The sequence below is a fragment of the Mobula hypostoma genome, chromosome 7, assembly GCF_963921235.1.
Source record: "Mobula hypostoma chromosome 7, sMobHyp1.1, whole genome shotgun sequence".
Taxonomy (NCBI): Eukaryota; Metazoa; Chordata; class Chondrichthyes; order Myliobatiformes; family Myliobatidae; genus Mobula; species Mobula hypostoma.
The window spans coordinates 168,177,674-168,205,435 of NC_086103.1; the positions used below are offsets into that span (position 1 = coordinate 168,177,674).

Genomic DNA, 27,762 nt, shown 5'->3' on the forward strand with positions numbered 1-27,762 from the left:
TTTGGGAAAACACTTCCCATTGGTCACAACTTGCAAGAGTGTGCCGTGTAATTTTCTGTTGTCAAAGTGAGTTAACCCCAATGTCATATTTTTTCATTTAAAAAGAAGTGAGGCAAATCTGATTATTGATTATCCTAGCGTAAAATATTTATTGGCAAAATCAACATCAAAATTTGCTCCCTGGTACTTGTAGCACGGCGAGGCAGTGCTTATAAGGCGAAGAATCTCTTAGAAAAACTCTCAGCAATTCATTGTACACTTTTCTACTGCGCGTGTGCAGAAAGGGAGGCAGGATGCGGAAGTGGTTGCTCCTGGTGAAAAAATCCTGATGATTAATATTTCTAACAGGTTGAAATTTAAACGCATTTAACGTTATTAAAACTGCTCTACGCCAGCTGGCCTTTAATAGGGTGGGAATTGAGAGTGCCCGTTGGGTGTTGGCTGGCTTGACCTAGGAGTGGCTCTCTGGATCGATACTTGTCCAGATGGAGCAGAATGCAGCTGCCTGCACGGGGCTCGCCATCGCCGTGCTGTCCAGCTTAGTGAACGGCTCCACTTTCGTTTTGCAGAGGAAAGGCATCCTTCGTGCTGAGAGCAGAGGTCTGTAGACACGTCCCCTCACCAACAAAAAAAAAAGCGAATTCCCCAAATTAAACCGTGCTTTATTCTAGAATGGTCAGTGTTGTCGATGTTACTGCACCAAAACCGACTGCTAAAAAGAATTCAGTTGCCTGGGCTATCTGCCCTGCCCTTTCGCACTGGCGGAAATGCGCTATAATAATGCTGCAATGTGTAGGTATCAAAATGACAGTACTGAATGCATTATTTTTTACCTGATTATGTGCCAAAAACATCCCCACCCATTCTTAAGCAACCTCTGCTAATTTTAAAATGGAAATGTGAAATGTTATATCAACAAGAAATTGGTCTTGCCTTTGCTACAGACTTTGCTTTTAATTGTAAACCTTTTTAATATTGAAACGATGGGTTATAACACTTAAGACATAATATTTTCAAATCACGCAAACACGAGGAATTCTGCAGATGCTGAAAATTCAAGCAACACACATCAAAGTTGCTGGTGAACGCAGCAGGCCGGGCAGCATCTCTTTCTTCAGTTAGTCCTGATGAAGGGTCTCAGTCTGAAATGTCAACTGTACCTCTTCCTAGAGATGCTGCCTGGCCTGCTGCGTTCACCAGCAACTTTGATATGTGTTGCTTATATTTTCAAATCATTATGTTTTAGTTAAAACAGTCACCCATTGGTTTTACTGAGAAGGAGCTGGTTTAACACAAAAAGTGAAATTACTTCATTTTAATGGGTTGACACTTGCCAGGTATATGAAAACTACCAAATATTATTTTATCACCTGAGGAATGTTTGTTGGCTGTGGGCCTGTACTCACTGGAATTCAGAAAAATGAGGATGATATCATTGAAACCTATAGAATGGTGAAAGGCTTCCATAGAGTGGATGTGGAGAGGATGTTTCCTGTGGTGGGGGAGTCTAGGACCAAAGGACACAGCCTCAGAATAGAGTGACATCCATCTAGAATCAGAATCAGATTTATTATCAACAGCATATGACATGCAATTTGTTAACTTAGCAGCAGTTCAATGCAATACAAAATATAGAAGAGAAAAAAATAATAAATTACAGTATGTGTATATTGAATAGATTAAAAAACATGCAAAAAACAGAAATACTATGTATTTTAAAATGTGAGGTAGTGTCCAAGGGTTCACTATCCATTTAGGAATCAGATGGCAGAGGGGAAGAAGCTGTTGCTGAATCGCTGAGTGTGTTCCTTCAGGCTTCTATACTTCCTACCTGATGGTAACGGTGAGAAAAGGGCATGCCCTGGGTGCTGGAAGTCCTTAATAATGGACACTGCCTTTCTGAGACACCGCTCCCTGAAGATGTCCTGGGTACTTTGTAGGCTGCTACCCAAAATGGAGCTGACTAGACTTACAACCCTCTGCAACTTCTTTTGGTCCTGTGCAGTAGCCCCTCCATACCAGACAGTGATGCAGCCTGTCAGAAGGCTCTCCACAGTACAACTATAGAAGTGTTTGAGTGTATTGGTTGACATGCCAAATCTCTTCAAACTCCTAATGAAGTATAGCTGCTGTCTTGCCTCCTTTATAATTGCGTCGATATATTGGGATCAGGTTAGAGCCTCAGAGATTTGACACCCAGGAACTTGAAGCTGCTCACCCTCTCCACTTCTGATCCCTCTGAGGATCAGTATGGGTTCCTTCATCTTACCCTTCCTGAAGTCCACATTCAGCTCTTTCGCCTGACGTTGAGTGCCAGATTGTTGCTGTGGCACCACTCCACTAGTTGGCATATCTCACTCCTGTACGCCCTCTCATGACCACCTAAGATTCTACCAACAATGGTTGTATCATCAGCAAATTTATAGATGGTATTTGAGCTATGCCTAGCCACACAGTCATGGGTATAGAGAGAGTAGAGCAGTGGGCTAAACACACATCCATGAGGTGCACCAGTGTTGATCGTCAGCAAGGAGGATATGTTATCACCAGTCTGCACAGATTGTGGTTTTCCAGTTAGGAAGTGAAGGATCCAGTTGCAGAGGGAGGTACAGAGGCCCAGGTTCTGCAACTTCTCAACCAGGATTGTGGGAATGATAGCTTTAAATGCTGAGCTACAGTCGGTGAACAGCCGTCTGACATAGGTGTTTGTGTTGTCCAGGTGATCTAAAGCCATGTGTGCCATTGAGATTGTGTCTGCCATTGACCTATTGTGACAACAGGCAAATTGCAATGGGTCCAGGTCCTTGCTGAGGCAGGAGTTCAGTCTAGTCATGACCAACCTCTCAAAGCATTTCATCACTGTCCATGTGAGTGCTACCGGGTGATCGTCATTTAGGCAGCCCACGTTCTTCTTAGGCACTGGTAAATTGTTGCCTTTTTGAAGCAAGTGGGAACTTCCACCCGTGGCAGTAAGAGGTTGAAAATGAATGAAGATGAGGAGGAATTTCTTTAGCCAGAGAGTGGTGAATCTGTGGAATTTGTTGCCACAGGTGGCTGTGGTGTATATTGTGTATATATAAGGTAGAAGTTGAAAGATTCTTGATTAGTCAAGGCATGAAGGGATATGGGGAGAAGGCAGGAGACTGAGGTTGACAGGGAAATGGATCAGCCATGATGAAATGGACTCGATGGGCCAAATGGCCTAATTCTGCTGCTGTATCTTGTGGTCTTATTGAAAGGCCTCAATAAGAGTGTAATGGTGAGGATGTTTCCAATAGTTGTAGAGTCTAAGACCAAAGGCTGCAGCCTCAGAAGAACAGAGATGAGGAGGAATTTCTGTAGCCGGAGAGTGGTGAATCTTTGGAATTCATTGCTGCAGATGGCTAAGTCATTGAGTATATTTAAAGCTGAGGTTGGTAGGTTCTTGTTTAGTAAGGTGTTAAAGATTACAGGGAGAAGGCAGGAGAATGAGGTTGAGAGGGATAATAAATCAACCATGCTCAAATGGCAGAGCAGGATCGATGGGCTGAATGGCTTAATTCTGTTCCAACATCTTATGGTTGATTTTTTTTTTTAATTTACTGTTCTGTGATTTTAAAGGTTGGTAAAAGGCTTTAAATGTTTGGGATTTCAGATCAACGATATTTTGCAGCTGGAGATGCAAGATCATGAGCTGTGGAATCATGCAGTGTAAAAACAGGTCCTTTGGCCCACCAAGTCCATGTCAAAAATGGAGTGTACATCCATGCCAATCTCATTTCCTGGCACTTGGCTTGCAGCATTCTCTGTTTTGGTGACGCAGGTGTTTGTTTAGATCAAGAGTTCCCAATCTGGGGTCCCCGGACCCCTCGTTAAGGGTAGGAAAAGGTTGGAAACCCCTCTTCTTGATCTTCTTAACATGTTGAGAATCTCTGCTGGCTGCAACCTCCTGGATGATACGTATCGGATTTCATCTTCGCTCTGACCCCTCTTTTCCCTTCTAAACCTTCTACTCTTACTTTAAATCTGTGCCCTTAGTTTAAATACCTGTGCTGTGAGAAACAAACAGACCCTAATGGACAGGTCGAAATATCCCTGAAGGTGGCTGGACAAGTGGAAGAGTTGGTTGGGAAGGCCTATTGGATATTGCCTTCATTAGCTGGAGCACAGAATATTAACAGGAATGTATGGTGCAATATCATATAGGATAATCCACAGCTGGTGTACTCTGTGCAGTTCCGGTCACAGCACAATAGAAATAACATAATTGCACAACATCTCTGCTCCATTTCTATACCAAGTACAGATTTTTGCATGCCTCTATCAGTTTAACTCTTGGTCTCCACCATCCAAAGGAAAAAAATTTAGTCGCTCCTCAAAACTGAAACTTGTAACTCCTCAAGACATCCCCTTCACCTTCTTTAATGAAATTATCTCCTTCCTATAGTGTGGTGTCCAGAAATGCACACAGTACTCCAGCTCTGGATTACCCTATGCACCAGGAATTCCATGTTCAATCCTGTGATCCAGTGCATTGGAGAGCCCAGAAAAATTCTTGAGCATTATCCCAAAAATGAAAGGGTTAAGGTATGAGGAGCATTTGATGGCTCTGGGCCTTTACTCACTGGAATTTAGAAGAATGAGGGGGGATCTCATTGAAACCTATCGAATATTGGAAGGCCTCGATACAGTGGAGATGGAGAGGACATTTCCTATAGTAGGGGAGTCTAGGACCAAGATGTACAGCCTCAGAATTGAAGGACATCCCTTTAGAACAGAGATGAGGAATTTCTTCAGCCAGAGGGTGGTGAATCTGTGGAATTCATTACCACAGACAACCATGGAGGCCAAGTCATCAGATATGTTTAAAGTGGAGGTTGATAGATTCTTGATTAGTAAGGGCGTGAAAGGTTCTGGGGAGAAGGCAGGTGAATGAGATTGAGAGAGATAATACATCAGCCATGATTGAATAGTGGAGCAAACTCTCAGGTTCTAGAAATGAGGACAAGTACCCAATACACCATCTGCTTTCGGGGGCCTTGTACTTATCCACTATGGTTTGTCTGTTTCTCAATACTCTGCAAGACCTTGCAATTCTTTGAACTCTTTACCAAAGGGAGAAATGCAACATTATGCATTTTTGAGTAGGGTGTATAATTATCTCATTTATAGTAGATCACTCTAGTCGAGCATGATGTTTTCATAAAGGATTATTCCCTTGACGGAGATTGGCTGTAGGGACTTTGTTTAATGCGGGTGGGCAGATGTACAGGCAGCCACCACATGGTCCTTGACAGATTGGGGTCAGGATCCTGTGGCATGGAATGAAAGATGACTGGGGATACTTCAGTGCTGCAGCCTTCCTTCACCTTCACCGCCATTGTGATGTGCCATCATCATCCGCCAACTCCACCTTTGAGGTCTTGATTAGATCACTCTTTCTCTGGAACCTCCCCCTTGACCTTGACCTTAACTACCAGGCGCTAATCACCAGATGTCCACACTCCAGACGGCATTGCTCTCAGATCTCAGAAACTCGCAAGCCTCACAACAAGGTGACAGTCCTTGGAAAAGAACACATTTGTACTAGGCATTTAATAACTGTTTTTGAGCAAGCTTTGGTTAATTTGAGAACCATCTCATTAGGTTAAGCAGTAGATAACTTGTGACCAGTTTAGACTGGGTGCTTCACAGGGTACTTGCCGATGACGAAACTAAGACACGTTCTCCTGGACTCCTGTCTTTTTTGCTTTCAGTGAGTTTTATGTTTGGAGTTACAAAGTGTAACAGTAACCACCGTGTTTGCCTCATTACTTGTGGATTAGCTACTTATTGCAAGTGGACACTAACAGTCGTTTATTAGTGTAGCGGGAACACAGTGAGATTGAAAGGTGCTGTTGATGTGATATAGGTTGAACGTATCAGGACCAGGAATGTTGCACGACAAAAAGCAACAGATAAGCAGAGTCTTCACCGTTGGGCACAGCTGCCACATGAAAGCAGCATCCGTCATCAAGGACCCCCACATCCTCGGCCATGCTGTCTTCTGCTTCCATCAGGAAGGAGGTACATGAGCCATAGGTCCCGCACCACCGGTTTTAGGAGCAATTACTACCCTTCGAGCATCGGGCTCCTGAAACAACGTGAGCAACTTCAAAGTTGTGTTTGCGTGTGACAGTGGCCACACCCTGGTACACCACTTCGACAGGCAGGCGAAACCAGGTGAGCGAGGTTAGCTGGTGGGCGTCACACCCCAGTGAAATAGGGCCAACCCTATCCTAGCATGTGAAGTGAGGTCCAACATCCAGGAAGGCGGTTCTGCAACATTTTATTGAGAGTGAAGGCCATGATAAAGCATGGACGAAGTTACCAAGGAAGACCCCAGTCTGTGATGATTACTTGTACCTTTGGACCCGGACTTCAGAGGTTGAGAGAGTGGAACTGTCCCAGTGCAATAGCTTTTCCATTTTAAAACTCTCCCTCGCAGGTTTCGCCATCACTGTCAGAAACAACAGACAACTAACATGCTGCTGTGTTCTTCTGATTGACTGCATATGAGTAAAATTAGCGTAGACACCTAGTGCAAATAATGGACTGCCTTCACACAATGCTTTCAACAATTCCATCTTCCAAATTTTCATTTTTTCATTGTAACATTCAAGATGGTTGTCATTATCTTAAAATTTTTCGTAGTTCCATCATTGCTTAAGTAATGAAATCTTTTCATTTTCAATCACGGCCGTTTCCAGCATCATCAAGCCTGAATATTTGAAACCACAGTGAGTAAAACAGTTCGAAATTGTCTTGCTGCTTATTTCTCGCCAACTCTCAGTGATAAAATTCACTGCTTTTTGAACACAAACACACGCAACTGAAGCTATTTAAAAACTGTTTGCTCTAATCACGGTCTCATGTCTTAACAGTGACACAACTGCCCGTGACTGACGGTGTTAGAAACTGTTTGGCAACAGTCTCCTTATTAAGTGGCATTGTTACCCAGTAGTTTCTTTATGTATCATGAAGTTAAAAGTTTAACAGACAAAGAAGCAATACTGAAATTGGGGAATTAGAATTAGTTCCCCAAACCAGCCATCTGAGGAAGTTTGAGCTTTTTGATCATTCTGGAACAGTCTAACGTAGTTGTGGTTACACTATGCTGGAATGCATGTGAATGGAGCTATTAATGCATGCTTTATTTTTATTTAAAGATACAGCACAGTAACAGTCCCTTCCAGCCCAATGATCCCTTGCCACCCAATTGCACCCACATGACCAAGCATTTCTCTATCACCAACATGAGAGTGGTGTGTGTAAGAAAGCATGTCAAATAAAAGATCAGTCCTTCAAACAAATCTCAGTGTTGCTAAGGTCACTCTGAATGCTTGACCAAAGGCACATGGTCCCCTGCCTACTGACAGTCTTTTTCGGGTGTTAAAGGAGAGGTACTTGGAATAGAAGTGCTTACATGCAGACCCAAATTTGTGATGTAACTTTCCTTCAAAAATCAGCAGAGCCTGATTTTTTTTTTCTTGTGGTTAAAATAAGAAAATGTCAACTTTGTTCTTTTGACAGGAGCTTCCTATTTAACAGAATTGATTTGGTGGACTGGAACTTTAGGAAGTAAGTATCAATTTTCAAAATGCTCATTCCTACTTCCAAGATGGTTGTTTTTTTTTCACTTCTAACTCTGGTCTGACCTGCCCATAATATCCTGTGAGATCAGCGTATTCATCTAATCCAGGGGTTCCCAATGTGGGGTCCATGGCATAAAAAAGTTTGGGAACCCCTGCTCTAATCAAATATTTCTTCCACATTTGGCAATAAACCCTAAACCATTTAGTTTTCTAATATTCTAAAATTCCTTTTTCTAATCCTTCTTGCTTCCGTCTCCTTCAAAATGCTTCTCAAACTCTACCTTTTTGACAAAGTTTTTGTTTGTTGTCATAAAATCACCTTGTGCTACATAGGATCAAATTTTATTTGTTTATTATTGTCACATGCACCAAGAAACAGAGAAAAGAATACAGATCAAAATCATTACATTACATTGAGGTAGAACGAGGTAAAACAGTAACAAAATGCAGAACAAAGTGTAAAATCTATGGAAAAAGTGCAGTGCAAGATCTCAACAAGATCTTCTGAGGTCAATAGTCCAATTATCGTACAGCAGTTCCATTCAAGAATCTGGTAACAAGTGGATTGAAACTGTCCTTGAGCCCAGTGGTACGTGCTTAGAGTATTGTCAACAGTTTTGAGCCCCATATCTCAGAAAGGATGTGTTGTCATTGGAGAGAGTCCACCTCAACACTGTTGATATGGACAAGAAAATGTGTACCATTTCCATCCCTTCCATCTTTCTGAAGTTGATGACCAGCTCTTTTGTTGACGTGGAGGGAAAGTTTGTTGTCATGTCACTAGGCCCTCTTACCGCTTTCCTGTCCTCCAACGCAATTGCTGTTTCAGATACGACGCACTATGGTGGTGTCATTCCACACAATCAGGAAAGCTCACCAATGCCTCTACTTTCTGAGGATGCTGAAGAGAGCTGGACCATGTAAACCAATACTCCATGTCGTCCTACAGATGCAGAATAGAGAGCATCCTAACAAGCTGCATCACTGCAGGGTACAAAAACTATACTGTCATGACAGGAAGGCTCTACAACGGACAATCAAAACCGCCCAAAGTATCTCTGGTACAAGTGTTCCCGCCATCAAGGACATGTGAACAGAAAGGTGACGGAAAAGAGCCAGTAACATCATGAAAGATCCCACCCACCCTGCTCATGGACTGTGTCTCACTCCCATCAGGGAGGAGGCTATGTAGCATCCACACCAGGACCACGAGACTCAAAAATGGTTACTTTCTCCAAGCAGTAAGGTTGATCAACACCTCCACCCCTACACACTCCCAGTTACCACTATTTTATCATTGCCTGGCTGTCACTTTATGTACAGACACTCTTGTACCTAGCAACACACATAAAAGTTGCTGGTGAACGCAGCAGGCCAAGCAGCATCTCTAGGAAAAGGTGAAGTCGACGTTTCAGGCCGAGACCCTTCGTCAGGACTAACTGAAGGAACTCTTGTACCTAGTGTCACTTAGTGGACATAAAATTAATTTGTGAATATAAGCTATTTTGTATATTTATAATAGATTCCCGTTAATTGGATACATTGAGACTTGTACATTTTAGCCCAATTAAGCAGCTGCCCTAATTGCAGAAGTTTCATGGAAGTAGTTAAAAAAGTATAAAAAAGACAAACTGAACTACAGATTATGAATTTAAATGAAATACAGAACAAATTAGAACACCACCAATACCACTGCAACACTATAAAACTGTATTAGTTCCTACTACTCATCAACTGAGGAATACATCTTGCTGCATTCTTTTGACTGTAAATGAACAAAGTCAACCCAGACACCTCGTGCAGATAAGGACTGCCTTCATACAATGCTGTCAATAATTGCATCCTCCAAATCTTCATTTTCTTTTTTTGTTGTTTGTTTTTTTTTCACATGTATAACCTTTTCCAGTTTTTTATATGTATAAAACTATAATTATTTATACATTAAGTACACATTGAGATGAGATAAAAAAGAAATTAGACACTTAAGTAGATAATTATGTACAGTGGAAATTCTAACCTATTAGGCTAAGTAATGGTATTAATTGTTAAGTAAAATAGTAATAATAGTGGATTAGTAATAGTTTCCATTCATCTCTTCTGGAGCATTTCTTCTGGTCCAAAATGTTGTATGTAAGCCTATGTAACAACCATTGTAGGTGTTTATATCCTAACTTGTTCATGCTTGCTCCTGCCCCCAAACATAATTATCCAATCCCTATGTACTTATTTACTTAATTTTATCATTTTTTTTATCCCTTACCCAAATCTTTTCCTTTACTTGTATTAATTCTCTATTTTCCAAAAAAAAACAAAAACAGTATACATTTAAACTAGGGGTGCTTACGTTAGCAATATTACTGTGTTGATGAGAAGAGCAGTATAAATCATTAGGAGAGTCATCTAAAGTCTGCTCACATTGGGGTTATATATTCAATCCATTTATTCCAGATTTGATAAAATTTTTCTTTTTGAATTCTCAGGGAGTAAGTCAACTTTTCCATTTTAAATATTTCCAAGATAGTCTCGTGTCAATCTTCTAATGTAGGTGGTTTTGGATTTAGCCACTTTCTAGTGATTGATTTCTTACTTGCCGCTAAAAGGGCCTGCAGCAACTTTATATTTTCCTTCTGTTCAAGAAACAATACATGCCCCAAATAGAGCATCTCAAAGTTCAGAGGTATCTGGGTCCTAAGAACTTTAACCCAAATCTTCATTTTCATTGTGAATGAAATGAAAAAAAATCAAGTTGATTGTCAATGCCATTTAAATTCTTTGTTGCTTTTAACCTGTTGAAGTAGTGAAATCATTTCATTTTCACTCCCGGCCGTTTCCGGCATCGCCATGCCTGAATACTTGAAACCACAGTGAGCAAAATAGTTCTGAATTGTCTTAGTGTTTATTTCTCACCAACAGTCAGTGACAAAAATTGATGATCATTTGGCATCAGGCACACACCTGATGCTATTTAAAAACTGTTTGCTTGAACCATGATATTGTACTTACTGGGCACACAAATGCACACAAGTAATGCTAGCTAGAAACTGTTCGGCAACAGTCTCCTGCCCCAATTAAGTGGCATACTTTTTCAAACAAAGGGAATCCTGGCTCTTTTCTTGATTAATATTTGTTCTTTAAAAGTTACCCAAATAAGTGGCTGCCCTGACCTTTACATTTGTGCACTGTAAATGATATTAAACAATCTTGAATTTTGAATCACTTCCTAACTTGTAGATGGGCTTAGAGCAGAATCTGACCACACAGTCATGAGTGTACAGGGAGAAGAGCAGAGGACTGAGGATGCAGCCTTGTGGAGCACCAGTAATAGTAGCAGAGCTGTTGCTGCCTATCCTTACTGATTGCTGTCTGTTGGTCAGGATGTCAGGGGGAGTGGGGCTAAATGGGAGAATGGATCAGCTCATGATAAAATGGCGGAGCAGACTCAATGGGCTGAATGGCTGACTTCTGCTCCTTTGTCTTATGTCAAGAAACCAGTTGCAGAGGGGAAATCAATTTTCAGGGTCCGGAGTTTAGTAATGAGTTTGGCTGAAATGATAATATTGAAGGCAGAGCTATAGTTAGTAAAAATTAGTCTGATGTAGGTGTTTTTTTTACTATCTAGGTTCCCCAGAGATGAATGTAGGGCCAGGGAGATGGCATCCACCTACATACTGCATAGGTGAACTGCAATAGGTCGAGGTTGTCTGGACGGCTGGAGCTGATGGGTGCTGTGATGGGTGCTCTGGAAGCACTTCATGATGGTAGATGTCAGAGTTAATGAGTGGTATCAAATTTTGTATCAAAACGCTCCAGTGAAGTGTCTTAGGAGATTTTGCAGTCTTTAAAAAAAAAACACATATGTAACTTGTTATTGAAGCCATGTTGTCATGGGAATAAGCATAACCAGAGGAGGAACTGTGAGAGTCATGGAGGTTATGTGAGTGGTTTTTTGCTGCAGTTTCAGAGGTTGGAAATGAGAGAAGCTAGCAAAGTTGAGCATGTTTTAAGGAAGAGATAGTGAAGTCATCCTGCAAAAAGATTGTTCTGTTGTAGCTTTTACTCTTTCTTTCCTATTTCTTTCCTCTTCTCCTTTTTCTTCCTTTTTTCTCTTTTTCCCTTTATTCTTACTTTTCTCGTAAATGTTTGCCTTTAATTGCTCTTTTCCAATTTGAGCAAAGTCTGTGCTGTCAGCTGGCCAATTACCTAGAGGTTACTTTAGTGCAACAAAGGTTAGTGATTAAATCCAGGTGTTTTCCAGCCTGAGCTTCATCTATATACTACTAAAACTCTCATGCTCTGTCTGTCTGTTTGTGACCTCCAATTAGCGCAAACGGTGCATTACAGCAGCACTTTTTTTGGCTAACTCGAATTAAAATGCGCTAACTTACAGAATGCAGGCAAGGTTCAGGGTTATATATTCGTATAAAATTGCTCATTCGCAAAAATCAACAGGCTCCCTTTCAACCCAAAAGTCAATCTGCCATCATGGAAATCGGGACGCGACAGCCCGACGCATGCGCACGGCCAGCCTGAGCAGCGACACCTACTGGAGCGAAAGGGCAGGGCACCAAAAGCCAGAACAAATAGACTCAGGCACTTTGTCCATTACTGTGGTATTCTGGTGCTGCTGCAACTCATTTTCTGCTACTTATCTATTTAATACTTAATTGCGAAGACAATAACCTATCCCTCAACGTCAGCAAGACGAAGGAATTGGTTTTTAAACGCAAACAACAGGAATTCTGCAGATGCTGGAAATTCAAGCAACATACATCAAAGTTGCTGGTGAACGCAGCAGGCCAAGCCCCCCCCCCCAGCCTCCCCCCTCCCCCTTCTGATCCCAGCTCTCATCCATGCTGGGTCTTTACCATCCCCTCCGACCTTCAACTGTCTGAGGCAGAGCGCTCTGACCTCAGTAAGGGCCTCACCTTTGTCCCCCTTCGCCCACACCTCAGTGAGTTCCATGTTCGCCATGATGCGGAACTTTTCTTCCGCCGTCTCCGTCTCCAAGCCTACTTCTTCGGCAAGGACTCTTCCACCCCCACCGATGACCCCTTCTCCCATCTTCAACCCTCCTCTTCTTCATGGACACCCCGCTCTGGTCTTCTGCCTGCTCTGGATCTCTTTATTGCCAACTGCCGACGGGACATCAACCGTCTCGACTTCACCGCACCTTGTCCCCATTCCAACCTCACTCCTTCGGAACGCTCTGCTCTCCACTCCCTCCACACTAATCCTAACCTTATTATTAAACCTGCCGATAAGGGGGGTGCTGTTGTAGTCTGGCGTACTGACCTCTACCTTGCCGAGGCACAGCGACAACTCGCGGATACCTCCTCTTATTTACCCCTCGATCGTGACCCCACTAAGGAGCACCAGGCCATTGTCTCCCACACCATCACCGACTTTATCCACTCAGGGGATCTCCCATCCACTGCCACCAACCTTATAGTTCCCACACCCCACACTTCCCGTTTCTACCTCCTACCCAAGATCCACAAACCTGCCTGTCCTGGCCGACCTATTGTCTCAGCTTGCTCCTGCCCCACCGAACTCGTTTCTGCATACCTCGACACTGTTTTATCACCCCTTGTTCAATCCCTTCCGACCTATGTTCGTGACACTTCTCACGCTCTTAAACTTTTCGATGATTTTAAGTTCCCTGGCCCCCACCGCTTTATTTTCACCATGGATGTCCAGTCCCTATATACTTCCATCCCCCATCAGGAAGGTCTCAAAGCTCTCGCTTCTTTTTGGATTCCAGACCTAATCAGTTCCCCTCTACCACCACTCTGCTCCGTCTAGCGGAATTAGTCCTTACTCTTAATAATTTCTCCTTTTGCTCCTCCCATTTCCTCCAAACTAAAGGTGTAGCTATGGGCACCCGTATGGGTCCTAGCTATGCCTGCCTTTTTGTTGGGTTTGTGGAACAATCTATGTTCCGTGCCTATTCTGGTATCTGTCCCCCACTTTTCCTTCGCTACATCGACGACTGCATTGGCGCTGCTTCCTGCACGCATGCGGAACTCGTTGACTTTATGTTCCATGCCTATTCTGGTATCTGTCCCCCACTTTTCCTTCGCTACATCGACGACTGCATTGGCGCTGCTTCCTGCACGCATGCGGAACTCGTTGACTTTATGTTCCATGCCTATTCTGGTATCTGTCCCCCACTTTTCCTTCGCTACATCGACGACTGCATTGGCGCTGCTTCCTGCACGCATGCAGAACTCGTTGACTTTATTAACTTTGCCTCCAACTTTCACCCTGCCCTCAAGTTTACCTGGTCCATTTCCGACACCTCCCTCCCCTTTCTAGATCTTTCTGTCTCTGTCTCTGGAGACAGCTTATCCACTGATGTCTACTATAAGCCTACTGACTCTCACAGCTATCTGGACTATTCCTCTTCTCACCCTGTCTCTTGCAAAAACGCCATCCCCTTCTCGCAATTCCTCCGTCTCCGCCGCATCTGCTCTCAGGATGAGGCTTTTCATTCTAGGACGAGGGAGATGTCTTCATTTTTTAAAGAAAGGGGCTTCCCTTCCTCCACTATCAACTCTGCTCTTAAACGCATCTCCCCCATTTCACGTACATCTGCTCTCACTCCATCCTCCCACCACCCCACTAGGAATAGGGTTCCCCTGGTCCTCACCTACCATCCCACCAGCCTCCGGGTCCAACATATTATTCTCCGTAACTTCCGCCACCTCCAACGGGATCCCACCACTAAGCACATCTTTCCCTCCGCCCCCCCCTGCATTCCGCAGGGATCGCTCCCTACAGAACTCCCTTGTCCATTCGTCCCCCGCATCCCTCCCCACTGATCTCCCTCCTGGCACTTATCCGTGTAAGCGGAACAAGGGCTACACATGCCCTTACACTTCCTCCCTTACCACCATTCAGGGCCCCAAACAGTCCTTCCAGGTGAGGCATCACTTCACCTGTGAGTCGACAGGGGTGATATACTGCGTCCGGTGCTCCCGATGTGGCCTTTTATATATTGGTGAGACCCGACGCAGACTGGGAGACCACTTTGCTGAACATCTACGCTCTGTCTGCCAGAGAAAGCAGGATTTCCCAGTGGCCACACATTTTAATTCCACATCCCATTCCCATTCTGACATGTCTATCCACGGCCTCCTCTACTGTAAAGATGAAGCCACACTCAGGTTGGAGGAACAACACCTTATATTCCGTCTGGGTAGCCTCCAACCTGATGGCATGAACATTGACTTCTCTAACTTCCGCTAGGCCCCACCTCCCCCTCGTACCCCATCTGTTACTCATTTTTATGCACACATTCTTTCTCTCACTCTCCTTTTTCTCCCTCTGTCCCTCTGAATATACCCCTTGCCCATCCTCTGGGTCACCCCCCCACCTTGTCTTTCTTCCCGGACCTCCTGTCCCATGATCCTCTCGTATCCCCTTTGGCCTATCACCTGTCCAGCTCTCGGCTCTATCCCTCCCCCTCCTGTCTTCTCCTATCATTTTGCATCTCCCCCTCCCCCTCCAACTTTCAAATCCCTTACTCACTCTTCCTTCAATTAGTCCTGACGAAGGGTCTCGGCTTGAAACGTCGACTGCACCTCTTCCTATAGATGCTGCTTGGCCTGCTGCGTTCACCAGCAACTTTGATGTATGTTGCTCGAAGGAATTGGTTGTTGACTTCAGAAGGAGTAGCGGACCGCACGACCCAATTTACATCGGTGGTGCACAAGTGGATCAGGTCAAAAGCTTTCAGTTCCTCGGGGTCAATATCACAAATGACCTGACTTGGTCCAACCAAGCAGAGTCCACTGCCAAGAAGGCCCACCAGTGCCTTTATTTCCTGAGAAAACTAAAGAAATTTGACTTGTCCCCTAAAACCCTCACTAATTTTTATAGATGCACCGCAGAAAGCATTCTTCTAGGGTGCATCACAACCTGGTATGGAAGTTGTCCTGTACAAGACCGGAAGAAGCTGCAGAAGATCATGAACACTGCCCAGCACATCACACAAACCAATCTTCCGTCCTTGGACTCACTTTACACTGCACACTGTCGGAGCAGTGCTGCCAGGATAATCAAGGACACGACCCACCCAGCCAACACACTTTTCGTCCCTCTTCCCTCCGGGAGAAGGCTCAGGAGCTTGAAGACTCGTACGGCCAGATTTGGAAACAGCTTCTTTCCAACTGTGATAAGACTGCTGAACAGATCCTGACCTGGATCTAGGCCGTACCCTCCAAATATCTGGACCTGCCTCTCGGTTTTTTTGCACTACCTTACTTTCCATTTTTCTATTTTCTATTTATGATTTATAATTTAAATTTTTAATATTTACTATCGATTTGTAATCCAGGGAGCGGGAAGCGCAGAATCAAATATCGCTATGATGATTGTACGTTCTAGTATCAATTGTTTGGCGACTATAAAGTATAATACTGTTTTTTTATTACTGTCTTGTTTTTATCTACCACTTTATTTAATTGCCTGAGAGGAAGCCAGAGTTTCATTGTACCGATGTATAATGACAATAAAGATCATTCAATTCAATTCAATTCAATCGCTTTTAAACTTTCCCTCACTAACTTTAAATGTATGTCCTTTAATATTTGACTTTACACAGAGAGTGGTAGAGGCAGGTACATTCGGGGTATTTAAGAAGCTCCTCGATGGGCACGACATCCTGACCAGAGGGGCCTGTACTGTGCTGCATTGTTCTGTATTCTGTTGCTTTCTAGGTTTGCTGTCTTTAATACAGGTGGGTCTGGGATTCTCAACCTGGGATCCCCGGAGCCCTTGCTCAATGGTATTGATCCATGGCATAAAAACGCCTAGTAACCCCTGTTCCAGATCAAATGTTGGGAAATTGAAAACACTGTAGTTACATTGATGCTCATCCTGCAGTGATACTGTACTATCCTCCTATTATAGTCTTCTGGGCATGTAATTTTAAATGAGTGCCTAAACACATTTGTTTTGTGAGTAATTAATATTTTCCCAATTTTCTGCTTTTTACAGTGGGACTGGGTCAAATCGGGAACTTCTTGGCCTACAACACTGCCCCTGCTGCTTTGGTAACTCCACTTGGAGCCCTTGGTGTACCATTTGGGTAATCTCTTTATTTGACGGTACATCCATGTTGATGTGTGGCGTGGAGATTGCTTTTCACTGAAGCTATTGCGGGGTTACAACGGAACGAGCTGATGTTTGTTTGGCTAATTTAAGTGCAGGGCCAGGTTGGAACGGTTGGGGTGCTGGGGCTGGAGGCGAGCAACGAGGACTGGTCTGCGAGGTTTACTCGTCTCTGTGCTGTACCGAAGCTGTGGGCTGCAACTAACAGGCTCTTGGACCAGCTGTAATGATGAACTGCCTTCGTGGCTGTGGACTCACTTTCGTGAACTTCAGTTTTGAGTGTTATTTGTTTACCTTTTATGGTTTGCACGACTTTTTCTTTTATTTGCACATTGGGTGTTTGACGGTCTTTATTGTGTGGGTCTGTTGGGTTTCTTTGTGTTTTGTGGCTGCATGTAAGAATACGAATTTCAAGGTTGTGTATAGTATGCAAGCATTGATAGTAAATGTACTTTGAACTTTGGTTTCAAGATTGTTTAATGTCATTCCAGTATACGTTTAGAGCAGAATGAAATAATTGTTACTCCAATGCAGCACAAAAAAATCACAATAAGATAAAGAACACAATAATAAAAGAACAATAAATATAAATACATAAATTAGATTATACACATTGATTCAATGTCCATAAAGTGACCAGGGTAAAGAAGGGGGTAGTGTACTATCACTGCAGAATAAGCACCTGCAAACACTATGGTTCCATTAACTGTTTCATAAATAAAAAGTCAGTAACTCACTGATGCACTGATACCTGCTGTGACTGGTTCTAACTTTAAATGCTAGGTGATTCGGTTGAACTCTCCTCCAACATTAAGGACAATGTAAACATGGAATTCCTGAATTATCAAGTATTTCTGATTTAAAATGTTTAACATTTCAGAGTTATTCAGTTCATTGTAACGTGGTATGAATCCAATGAACCACGGACACTAAATAATTTGGGAAATGCCTTTGCTGGGATAATACACAGACGAAAGCTGTATTTTGGTACTTGTAACATAGTGAACCAATACCAATGTTAAATACTTGGTGAGAATGCAATAGTACACTCAGTGGCCATTTTATTACCTCGTATATCTAATACATGTGGGCACGTAACCAAATGGTTAAGGCATTGGACTAGCAACCTGAAGGTCGTGAGTTCAAGCCCCAGCCGAGGCAATGTGTTGTGTCCTTGAGCAAGGCACTTAACCACACATTGCTCTGCGATGACACTGGTGCCAAGCTGTATGGGTCCTAATGCCCTTCCCTTGGACAACATTGGTGGCATTGAGAGGGGAGACTTGCAGCATGGGCAACTGCTGGTCTTCCATACAACCTTGCCCAAACCTGCGCCCTGGAGAGTGAAGACTTTCCAGGCGCAGATCCATGGTCTCGCAAGACTAACAGATGCCTGGTATCTAATAAATCTAGGCACTAAGGGTTCAGATGACAATATCTAATAAAGTGGCCACTGAGTGTAGGTTTGTGATTTCTGCTGCTGTAGCCCATCCACTTCAATGTGTGATGCCTTGTCCAGTCAGAGATGCCCTTCAGCACACCACTGTTGTCAAGCATGGTTATTCAAGTTACTGTCACCCTCCTGTTTGCTCGAACCAAATCTGGCCATTCTCCTCTGACCGCTTTCATTAAGAAGGTGTTTTTGTCCAAAGAACTGCTGCTCACTGGATGGTTTTTTTTCATTTCTCATACCATTCTCTGTTAACTCTAGAGACTATTATGTGTGAAAATGCCAAGAGATCAGCATTTTCCGAGATTCTCAAACCTCCCCATCTGGCACCAGCAATCATTCCATGGTCAAAGTCACTTTGATCACAAACACAAAAAGCTGGAAGAACTCATCAGGTCAGGCAGCATCTATGGAAATAAATAGATAATCGCTGTTTCAAGCTGAGACCCTTCTTCAGGATATTAGATGCTCCCTTTTCTGCTGAGCTCCTCTGGCACGTTAGACGTGTTGCTTTGGATTTCTAGCATCTGCAGACTTTTGCGTGTTTATGCTTTCTTCCCCATTCTGGTGTTGGGTCTGAACAACAACTGAACTTCTTGACCATACCTGCATGTTCTTCTGCATTGGGTTGCTGCCACATGATTGGCTGATTAGATATTTGTGTTAATGAGCAGGTGTGCAGGTGTACCTATTAAGGTATCCACTGATTGAAGAGCAGGAATCTGGTCACTTGTTTTGTCGAAGTGAGTGCACGTTCAGAGGTTTTTAAAGTGTGCTTGTGTATGAGCACTCACCTCTACTATCCTAATCTGTTTTCCAGGTCACTCTTGGCTTCCTATATGTTGCAAGAGAAGTTAAACTTGTTGGGCAAACTCGGATGTTTATTAAGTTGTGCAGGGTCAATTATAATCCTTATTCATGCTCCAAAAACGGACAATATAACATCATGGGTGCAACTTGAAGAAAAACTTCTAGATCCAGGTAAAATTGAATGTGTGTTCCAATTTGTGAATCGTGTTGCCCAACAGCTGGGGGCGCTATGTTGTATTAAAGATGCTATATACATAAAAATAAAAGAAAATGTTATTATTAATACAGATTAGAAACAGTGGATGTGTAAAAAATCTAACATTGGCCATTGATGTGCTTCATTCAGTAACCACCAATGCCTGATAACACTGTGAACTGTAATCTACTGCTGCTGGTTAGACCATAAGACATAGGTCAGAATTAGGCCACTTGGCCCATCGAGTCTGCTCTACCATTCCATCATGGCTGATTTATTATCCCTCTCAATCCCATTCTCCTACTTTCTCTCTGTAAACCTTTGAAGCCCTTACTAATCAAGAACCTATCAACCTCTGCTTTAAATGTATCCTATGACTTGGCCTCCACAGCCAACTGTGGCAATTAATTCTACGGTTTCACTTACTTCTGTCTCAAGAAATCCCTCCCTATCTGTTCTAAACAGATGTCCTTCTGTTCTGAGGCTGTGTCTTCTGGTCCTAGACTCACCAGCTATAGAAAACATCTTCCCCACATCCACTCTATCCAGGGCTTTCAATATTTGATAGGTTTCAGTGAGAACCCCCCCCACCCCCATTCTTCTAAACTCTAGCAAGTACAGGCCCAGAGACATCAAATGCTCCTCTTGTTAGTTCAGCTTGGACTTTACCTTGAAATCATATACCATTAACTCTAAAAGCTTATCATCAAATGACTCGGGTGTTTTCTGGAATCCCAGTATACCACGTGATAAACAGAAATGCTGGAGGAACTCAGCAGCTGAGGGAACAGCTATAGGGGTAAACAGTAAATGTTCAGGGCCAAGACACTTCATCGGAACTCAATGATCTGGTGCTGAGGAAGGGGTTCAGCCCGAAATGACGGAAGGTTTACTTCCCCCATAGGCGCAGCCTGGCCTGCTGTGTTCCTCCAGCATTTTGTGTCTACTGCTCAAGATTTCCAGCATCTGCAGAATCTCTTGTGTCTATTCCATGTGATAATCATCTTTCATGATTCATTTAACTAACATGCCCGTGATAGTCAAGAATATTGCCTGTTCAGAGCTTTTCCCGGGTGTATACAGATCTGCTGTTGCTTGCCAGATTGTAATTATACAACTCATCTTTCATCTATCTCTGATTCATTCAGTTATTACCTGAAAGTGATTTGATGTTGAGTTTGTGTTTGTCATCCTTTTAAAGTATCACCATGTCATCCCACTTTCAATTTCCTGAGATATGACCAGTGATCGTGACTGTGAGGCAGCAAACCTAACTGTTACACCACTGTTTGCTGTGCAAACTAATGGAGAGGATCCTTAGGGGCAGGATTTACAAGCATTCCGAGAAGGATAATCTTGTAAGGGATAGATTGCATGGTTTAGTGAGGGGCCGGGTCATGACTCACAAGCCTAATTGAGTTTTTGAGTTGGTGACTAAACAAATTGATGACGACAGAGCAGTGGATGTGGCGTTCATGGATTTTAGGCGTTTTACAAGGTTCCCCATGGGAGGCCCATCCAGAAAGTCACGAGGCGTAGGATCCTTGGAAACATGGCTGCTTGGATTCGGAATTGGTTTTGCCAGTTGGTAGTAGATGAAGTGTATTCTGTCCAGAGGTCAATGACCAGTGGTGTTCTGCAGGAATCTGTACTGAGACACCTACTTTTCGTGATTTTTTTTATATAATGACTTGTATGAGGAAGGGTGGGCTAATAGGTTTGCAGAAAGCATGAAGGTTTGTATATAGTGTAAAAGATTATCCCAGGTTACAACAGGATATAGTCAGGATACAGGGCTGGGCAGAGAAGTGGCAGATGGAGTTCAGTCCAGAACAGGGTGAAATGATTCACTTTGGAAGGTCGAACTTCAAGGTAGAGTACAAGGTTACTGGCAGGATTCTCAGCAGTGCTGTTGGACAGAGTGATCTTGGGGTCCAAGTCCACAGGTTCCTCAAAGTTGCCATGCAAGTTGATGTGGTGCTTGAGAAGGCAGATGATGCTCAAGGGCTATGAGGTACTGTAATGTTGAAGCCCTGTAACTAATTGGACCACAGTTCGAGTATTGTGTTCAGTTTTGGTCATTTTGTTATAGGAAGAATGTGAAAACTTTAGAGGAGTTTTTCGGAGATTTTCCAGAATGCTGCCCGGATTAGAGAGCACATCTTATGAGGAAAGGTTGAGTCAGTTAGGGTTTTTCCCCTTTGGAGCAAAGGAGGATGAGAGGTGACTTGATAGAGGTGAGTAAGAGACTTAGACAGCCAGTGCCTTTTCCCCCAGGCAGTAATGGCCAATACCAGAGAGCATGCATTTTAGATGAGTGGAGGAAAGTTTAGAGGAGATGTCAGGTCTAGGTCTTTTTACACAGTGGTTGGTGTCTGGAACGCACTGCCAGTAGGTGTAGAGGCTGTTACAATAGGCACATTTAAGAGACTCATAGATAAGCACATGGATGTTAGAAAAATGGAGAGCTATTGACTGTGTAGGAGGGAAAGGTTAGATTGATCATTGAGTAGGTTGGCACAACATACTGTGCTGTGCTGTACTGTTCTATGTTCTATTTTCCATTTGGTGCTTGTGGATTTCATTTATTTTGATTACTGTCTAGTGAGAATGATCCAGTGTCGTCCAGCAAAAGAGGGAAACCCAGACCTGAATAACCTTAAATACTTGCTGCTATAATGTGTGATTCAAAGTAACTGATTCATCAAAGCCCCAACATCAGTCAAAGAATCAGAGATGAAAATAAAATTGTAGATCTATGGAGCACCAATCCCAGCACTTGCTCCCCTTTACCTGTGGCAGGTGTGGTAATCCAATTTTAAAGACTATAGCAATGTTTACTGTGATACCCACTAAATGTTTGTCTTGGGGGCTTGGGTGAAGAGAAATAAGGTTGTTTTTGAATCGTATCGGATCTGTTGCGAGAATGCAGCAAGTGCGCGTGTGGCCAGTTGATCGCGCAGTGAATCGGTTGGGCCTCCTATGCGCGGAAAACACTCTCTTTTGGGCACAGGCTTTTGAGTATGCATGTTTTTTTTTGTCTTAGCAGGCCCGGTTCACGGCCCACTAGCTGTAAGTTGCCCGGCGTGTACTGTTATTAACGTTAATTCAGTAAAAACTTTTAATTATACTACTCCATTGTCGTTTTTGTTCCACGCATACGTAGCAGTTTTTTAAAAAACTTGGACAATTCTCAAATTGTTTTTCTTTCTTTTCAGTGTTCCTTGGATATGTATGTGTTGTTCTGGCAATTCTCGTCTTGCTGATCTTCTGGATTGCACCTTCCCATGGCTCTACCAACATTGTTGTCTATATTGGCATTTGTTCATTACTGGGCACCTTCACCGTACCCAGCAGTAAAGGCATTGGCTTAGCTGCTCAAGATGCATTTCACAAAAACCTGTTAAATAAAAGAGCCCTGAGCCTTTTTATCATTCTGCTGGTAACACTGGGTTGCAGTATTTTCCTTCAGTTTATCTACATTAATAAGGCATTGCAGTACTTTGATTCCTCTATATTTGGTGCTGTATACTATGTGTTTTTTACCGTTTTAGTCATATTAGCATCTGGAATCCTCTTTCAAGAATGGAGTGACGTTAGCTTTGTAGACTTCCTTGGAATACTGTGTGGATTTACTACAGTTTCAGTTGGGATCATACTTCTGCAGATGTTCAAGGAGTTCAACATTTCAGTCACTGACTTAAGGAAAGTCTCATCAAAGAAACACTGAAAAACGAAAGAATTTACAGACGACTTCACAGCTGTAGTTCAGTTTCTGGCCGGATATATATCAGGACAGCAATGAACATTGTCAGATATTTGGAACACAATAATGAAAGTTGCAGAGGATTTAACATATTGTTTCATGAACTTGGTGTGATTAATGTGAACCAGTTTCCATTACCAATGCATGGGTTGTTTCACACTGTCCTTCAGTTGCTTCCCCTCCCCCATATCGATACACATTAATTTAATAAGTAAACACTACTGAGTAGAGGCTTGTGTCCCGTTATCTTTTTTTTCCGCAGGAGTTTAGCACTGGATTGTTGCCTGGTCTCTATTGTTCCAAATGTTGGCAAGTAACCAAAATGTTGGACAACAATTATAAAATGCTAAACTGCAATTCCCATTTGTGTTGGTATTTCATGAACTTCAGTTTGTCTTTATGTTAGACATGTTACTTTGAAGAGGGCAATCTTGTCATGTGATGCCTTGTAACTAATTTTCTTCATTCCCTTTATCTACAACCTTTGTGAATGCTGCATTGTTGCTTTACTGAATACCGAACTCAGAGAGGACGTGAATAGCTTTGCAAGCAGCAGTTTGTACAAGTGTGAATTAATAGTTTTATCCTTGGAATGTGTGTTTATCGGTGATGAATGTACAACAGTACTGCAGTATTGCAGCTGATTTGAAATTCCTTGCATCTTTATGGAAGTTGGAAGAATTTTAAGGGCAAAAATGTGCTTCAATCTATAGACTTTTAAAAGGGATTTGTGGAACTTTCAAAATTATGAAATGCACAACTTCCAACACAAATGAGGATAAGGTGCAGATGATTGAAGTGTTTTGAGAAACCGGATTATTGTTGCTGATGCTCTACCTGAGACCGTGGTAACTTTGGAATTTATCTTCCTGTATTTTCAGTTCCCATCTGTTTGTGTTTCTGTACTGTTTTTCACATGTGAGTGTGTCATCAAGGTTAGTGCGGGTTCAGAAATGGATCCTGAATGAAATTTTAGCAATTGCATTAACTCCATCCACTTCTCCTGCTGAGCTGTCTTGCGACACAGTCACTGCACTGATTCTCTCTGACTTGACTCGGGCTACTTATGGTACTGAATATCTGTTATATTGATCACTGTCTCCAATTCAATAACATGGTGATGCTTTATTGATCAATATTTTTATGTTAGGATAAATACAAATGTGGTAGCATAGTGGTCAGCACAACACTTTACATTACAGGCGGCCCAGGTTCAATTCCCGCCGTTGCCTGCAAGGAGTTTGTACGTTCTCCCCGTGACTGTGTAGGTTTCCTCTGAGTGCTCCAGTTTCCTCCCACAGTCCAAAGGCAAACCAGTTGGTAGGTTAATTGGTCATTGTAAATTGTCCCGTGATTAGGCTAAGGTTAAATTGTGGGTTGCTGAAAGCGCAGATCGAAAAGCCTATTCTGCACTGTATCTCAACAAATAAATAGTTTGATAATAATTGGGAGCAGAGCACTTAACGGTAGCACACACAAAATGCTGGAGGAGCTCAGCAGGTCAGGCAGTTTTCTTCAGCATTTTTCAGCCTTAACCCCAACAATAACATTGAAAAATTGATCAATAATTAAAATGTTCTCAAATAATGGATTGACCTCCTAATAATTATTTATTCTCAAAAGCTGTCTACGCACTGGATGTATTGGGCTTGTGATTAAACTAAAGATAATATTTAACCTACTAAGAGCTGCATACTGGTATCTCAGGTTTTGTGATTAGGAAAATTTTCTACATTTAAAAATTTATGTGAAAGATACTAGTAATTTATTAAATTGATGTAATTCCAATTTTAACTGTTTGACATTGAGGTTGTTTTTGTGCAAAGGTCTCTGAATAGATGTGAAAATAATCAATGCTTTACCTACTATGTGCCTGTGAAATGTTTTATGGCAGAAAACGTGTATTTTTAATTCCTTTTAAATTTTTGTCTAATAGGAATAACGTATAGCTGTAATAAAGAGTAATATTCATATCATGTAATTTGGGACTTCTTTAGTTCTGGAATTGATTAAAGGGGTGAAAGTTATAAAGTAAATTGATTTTTGATATTTTGTGGCTTCCTTAAGCCTGCACATTAAGCTATTTTTGGGATTGTTTAACATCTAAATAAATAGAACAACAGATGATTAAATTACAGATCTTTTACAATAACATTTATAGCTATGTAACAGTAAATGGAGATTGAACCTAAAATATCTATGCCAATTCAGACTTGAAGTAATTTAAGTTAGTTCTCTTTAGTCAATTAACAATTTTTTAATTTTAAGGTTTTTATTTGTATTTGCTTTTGCATTTTAAAGTTTTAATAATTTTGGTTTTCTTTAAATGGTTTTTGAGTTGAACAGTTGGCTTAGTGGCTGTCAAAGTATATATTTTTTTGCTTCACGGGGAGATTTTCTGGTCTTTCATATAACAGTATTTACACAAGCAAGGGCTTTTTCATAATTGGCACTATAGGAATCTGAAAGTAAGTTTGGACTTGTAATGTGGGTCCACAACATTAAATTTTGGGCCAATAATTTTTAAATAAAATGTTTTTATAGGGTAACTGATTCAGGGGCTATTAGTTGTCAAATGGCTAAAGAAAAAAACCTGACATTTATTTAAGGAGAAATGTTAAGAATATCAAATGCTTTCTTACAGTGAACACTGGAGGGCAACACAGAAGTTTTAACACCCATTTTTCCCTCATTGTCCAGCAGAGGTCAGCTGTGAGGTAGAAGTTGTGTCTCAATGCATATTGAAGTATTTTCTCTGCAATGTAATGACTGCCAAATAGAAGCAAACCTAGTAGCCATTTTGTACAGCACAAACAGCCAATCCTTGATTTTTGGATAACTGTATTACTTTGGATGTGATTGAGGTTGGTAAGGGTGGTTGTGTTACCATTCCTCTTCCCAGAGCCTGACATTCACCCCCACCCCCTGTTAGGTACTTTTTATACACTGGTTTAAATTCTATTTCCTAATTATTAACAGCAAATTCCCAATACTTGTACCGTATATGGTAAATAAAGTTGAACCTTGATCCTACACTGTAATCTGCCTCCACCACTGCCACCAACAGGTCATTTCAGAACTGAGACCATCTACTCAATGAAGATGTCCTCTTTCTCAATGTTGTAACTATATGGGGAAAAGAAAAAACATTAATGTCACTTTTTTTGCCATTCATCTTCATTCTCTGTACCTTGATTTTTGGCTTCATCCGTCAAATGGAATGGTTTCTGTTTCTTCGACATATACCCCTGATTTTAAATTCACTCAGTGGCCACTTTATTAGGTACCTCCTGTATGGCTGTGGTCTTCAGCCGCTGTAGTGCATCGACTTCAAAGCTCAACATATGCATTCAGAGATGCTCTTCTGCATGCCACTGCATGTAACACATGGTTATCGAAGTTACTGTCACCATTCTGTCAGCTTGAACTGGTTTGGCCATTCTCCTCTGACCTTTCACATTAGCAAGGCACTTTAGCCTTTAAAAGAGCCACTCACTGGATGTTTTTTGTTTTTCACGCCATTCCCTGTAAACTGCAGAGACTATTTGTGCATGAAAATCCTGGGAGATCAGTTTCTGAGATACTCAAACCGTGCTAGTCAAAGTGACTCAGATGACATTTCTTCACCATTCTGATGTTTGGTCTGAACAAAAACTGAACCTCTTGACCATGTCTGCATGCTTTTATGCACGGAGTTGCTGCCACATGGTTGGCTAATTAGATATTTGCATTAATGAACAGGTGTACCTAATAAAGTGGCCATTGAGTGTATATGTGCTGTATATACTGTGACTATATATACTGTGTTTTGCAACTTGGCCCCAGAGGAATGATATTTCATTTAGCTATATACATGTATATGCTTGAATGACACTGAACTTGACTTTCAATATGAATGGGCTGTCATTACCACCTTCAGTCTAGTCACATTTTATGGAGAATGACAGCTGATGCATCTCTTGACTGGAGTTTCCTCCTGCAGATGCACCAGTGGAGAGTATCCTGACTGGTTGCATCACAGCCTGGTATGGAAACACCAATGCCCAGGAATGGAAAAGCCCACAAAAAGTAATGGATACAGCCCAATTCATAAGACATAGGAGCAGAATTAGGCCATTCAGCTCATTGAGTCTGCTCCACCATTCCATCATGGCTGATCATCTTCTCGCCATGTCCTTTGATGTCCTGACCGATCAGGAAACCGTGTGTGTGTGTGTGTGTGTGTATGTATGTATGTGTGTGTGTATATATATATATATATATATATATATACACACACACACACACACACACACACACGGACTTGGCCTCCACCGCAGTCTGTGGTACGGCATTCCACAGATTCACTTCTCTCTGGCTAAAAAAAAAATTCTCCTCACCTCTGTTCTAAAAGGTCACTCCTGAATTTTGAGGCTGTGTCCCCTAGTTCTGGATACCCCCACCATAGGAAACATCCTCTCCACATCCACCCTATCTAGTCCTTTCAGCATTTGGTAGGTTTCAATGTGATTTTTTTCCCCCATGCATTCTTCTGAATTCCATTGAGTACAGGCCCAAAGCTGCCAAAAGCTCCTCATATGTAAACCCCTTCATTCCCAGAATCATCCTCTGGACTCTCTCCAAAGCCAACATATCCTTTCTGAGATAAACTGTTGACAATAGTCTAAGTGCAGCCTGACTAGTGTCTTACACAGGCTCAGCATTACCTCCTTTCTTTTATATTCTATTCCCCTTGAAATAAATGCCAACATTGCATTTGCCTTCTTTACCACAGACTTGACCTGTAAATTAACCTTCTGGGAGTCTTGCACAA

The 27,762-nt window shown here is 42.2% G+C and overlaps 1 protein-coding gene across 6 annotated transcripts; it reads left to right on the plus strand.

The window, feature by feature from the left end:
- Window positions 1-281: 281 nt before the first annotated feature.
- Window positions 282-26,082, plus strand: nipa1 (NIPA magnesium transporter 1). 6 transcript variants are annotated; one of them, XM_063054522.1, is made up of 6 exons: window positions 282-348; window positions 7,552-7,599; window positions 16,614-16,669; window positions 18,439-18,572; window positions 18,998-19,158; window positions 22,402-26,082. In XM_063054522.1, coding segments are annotated over exons 2-6 (864 nt in total). In that variant the 5' UTR covers window positions 282-348; window positions 7,552-7,598; the 3' UTR covers window positions 22,914-26,082. The 6 variants fall into 6 exon arrangements, with proteins under 6 accessions (XP_062910592.1, XP_062910594.1, XP_062910591.1 ...); XM_063054521.1 differs by having other exon boundaries at window positions 302-792; XM_063054518.1 differs by having other exon boundaries at window positions 302-600.
- The last annotated feature ends 1,680 nt before the right edge of the window (window positions 26,083-27,762 follow it).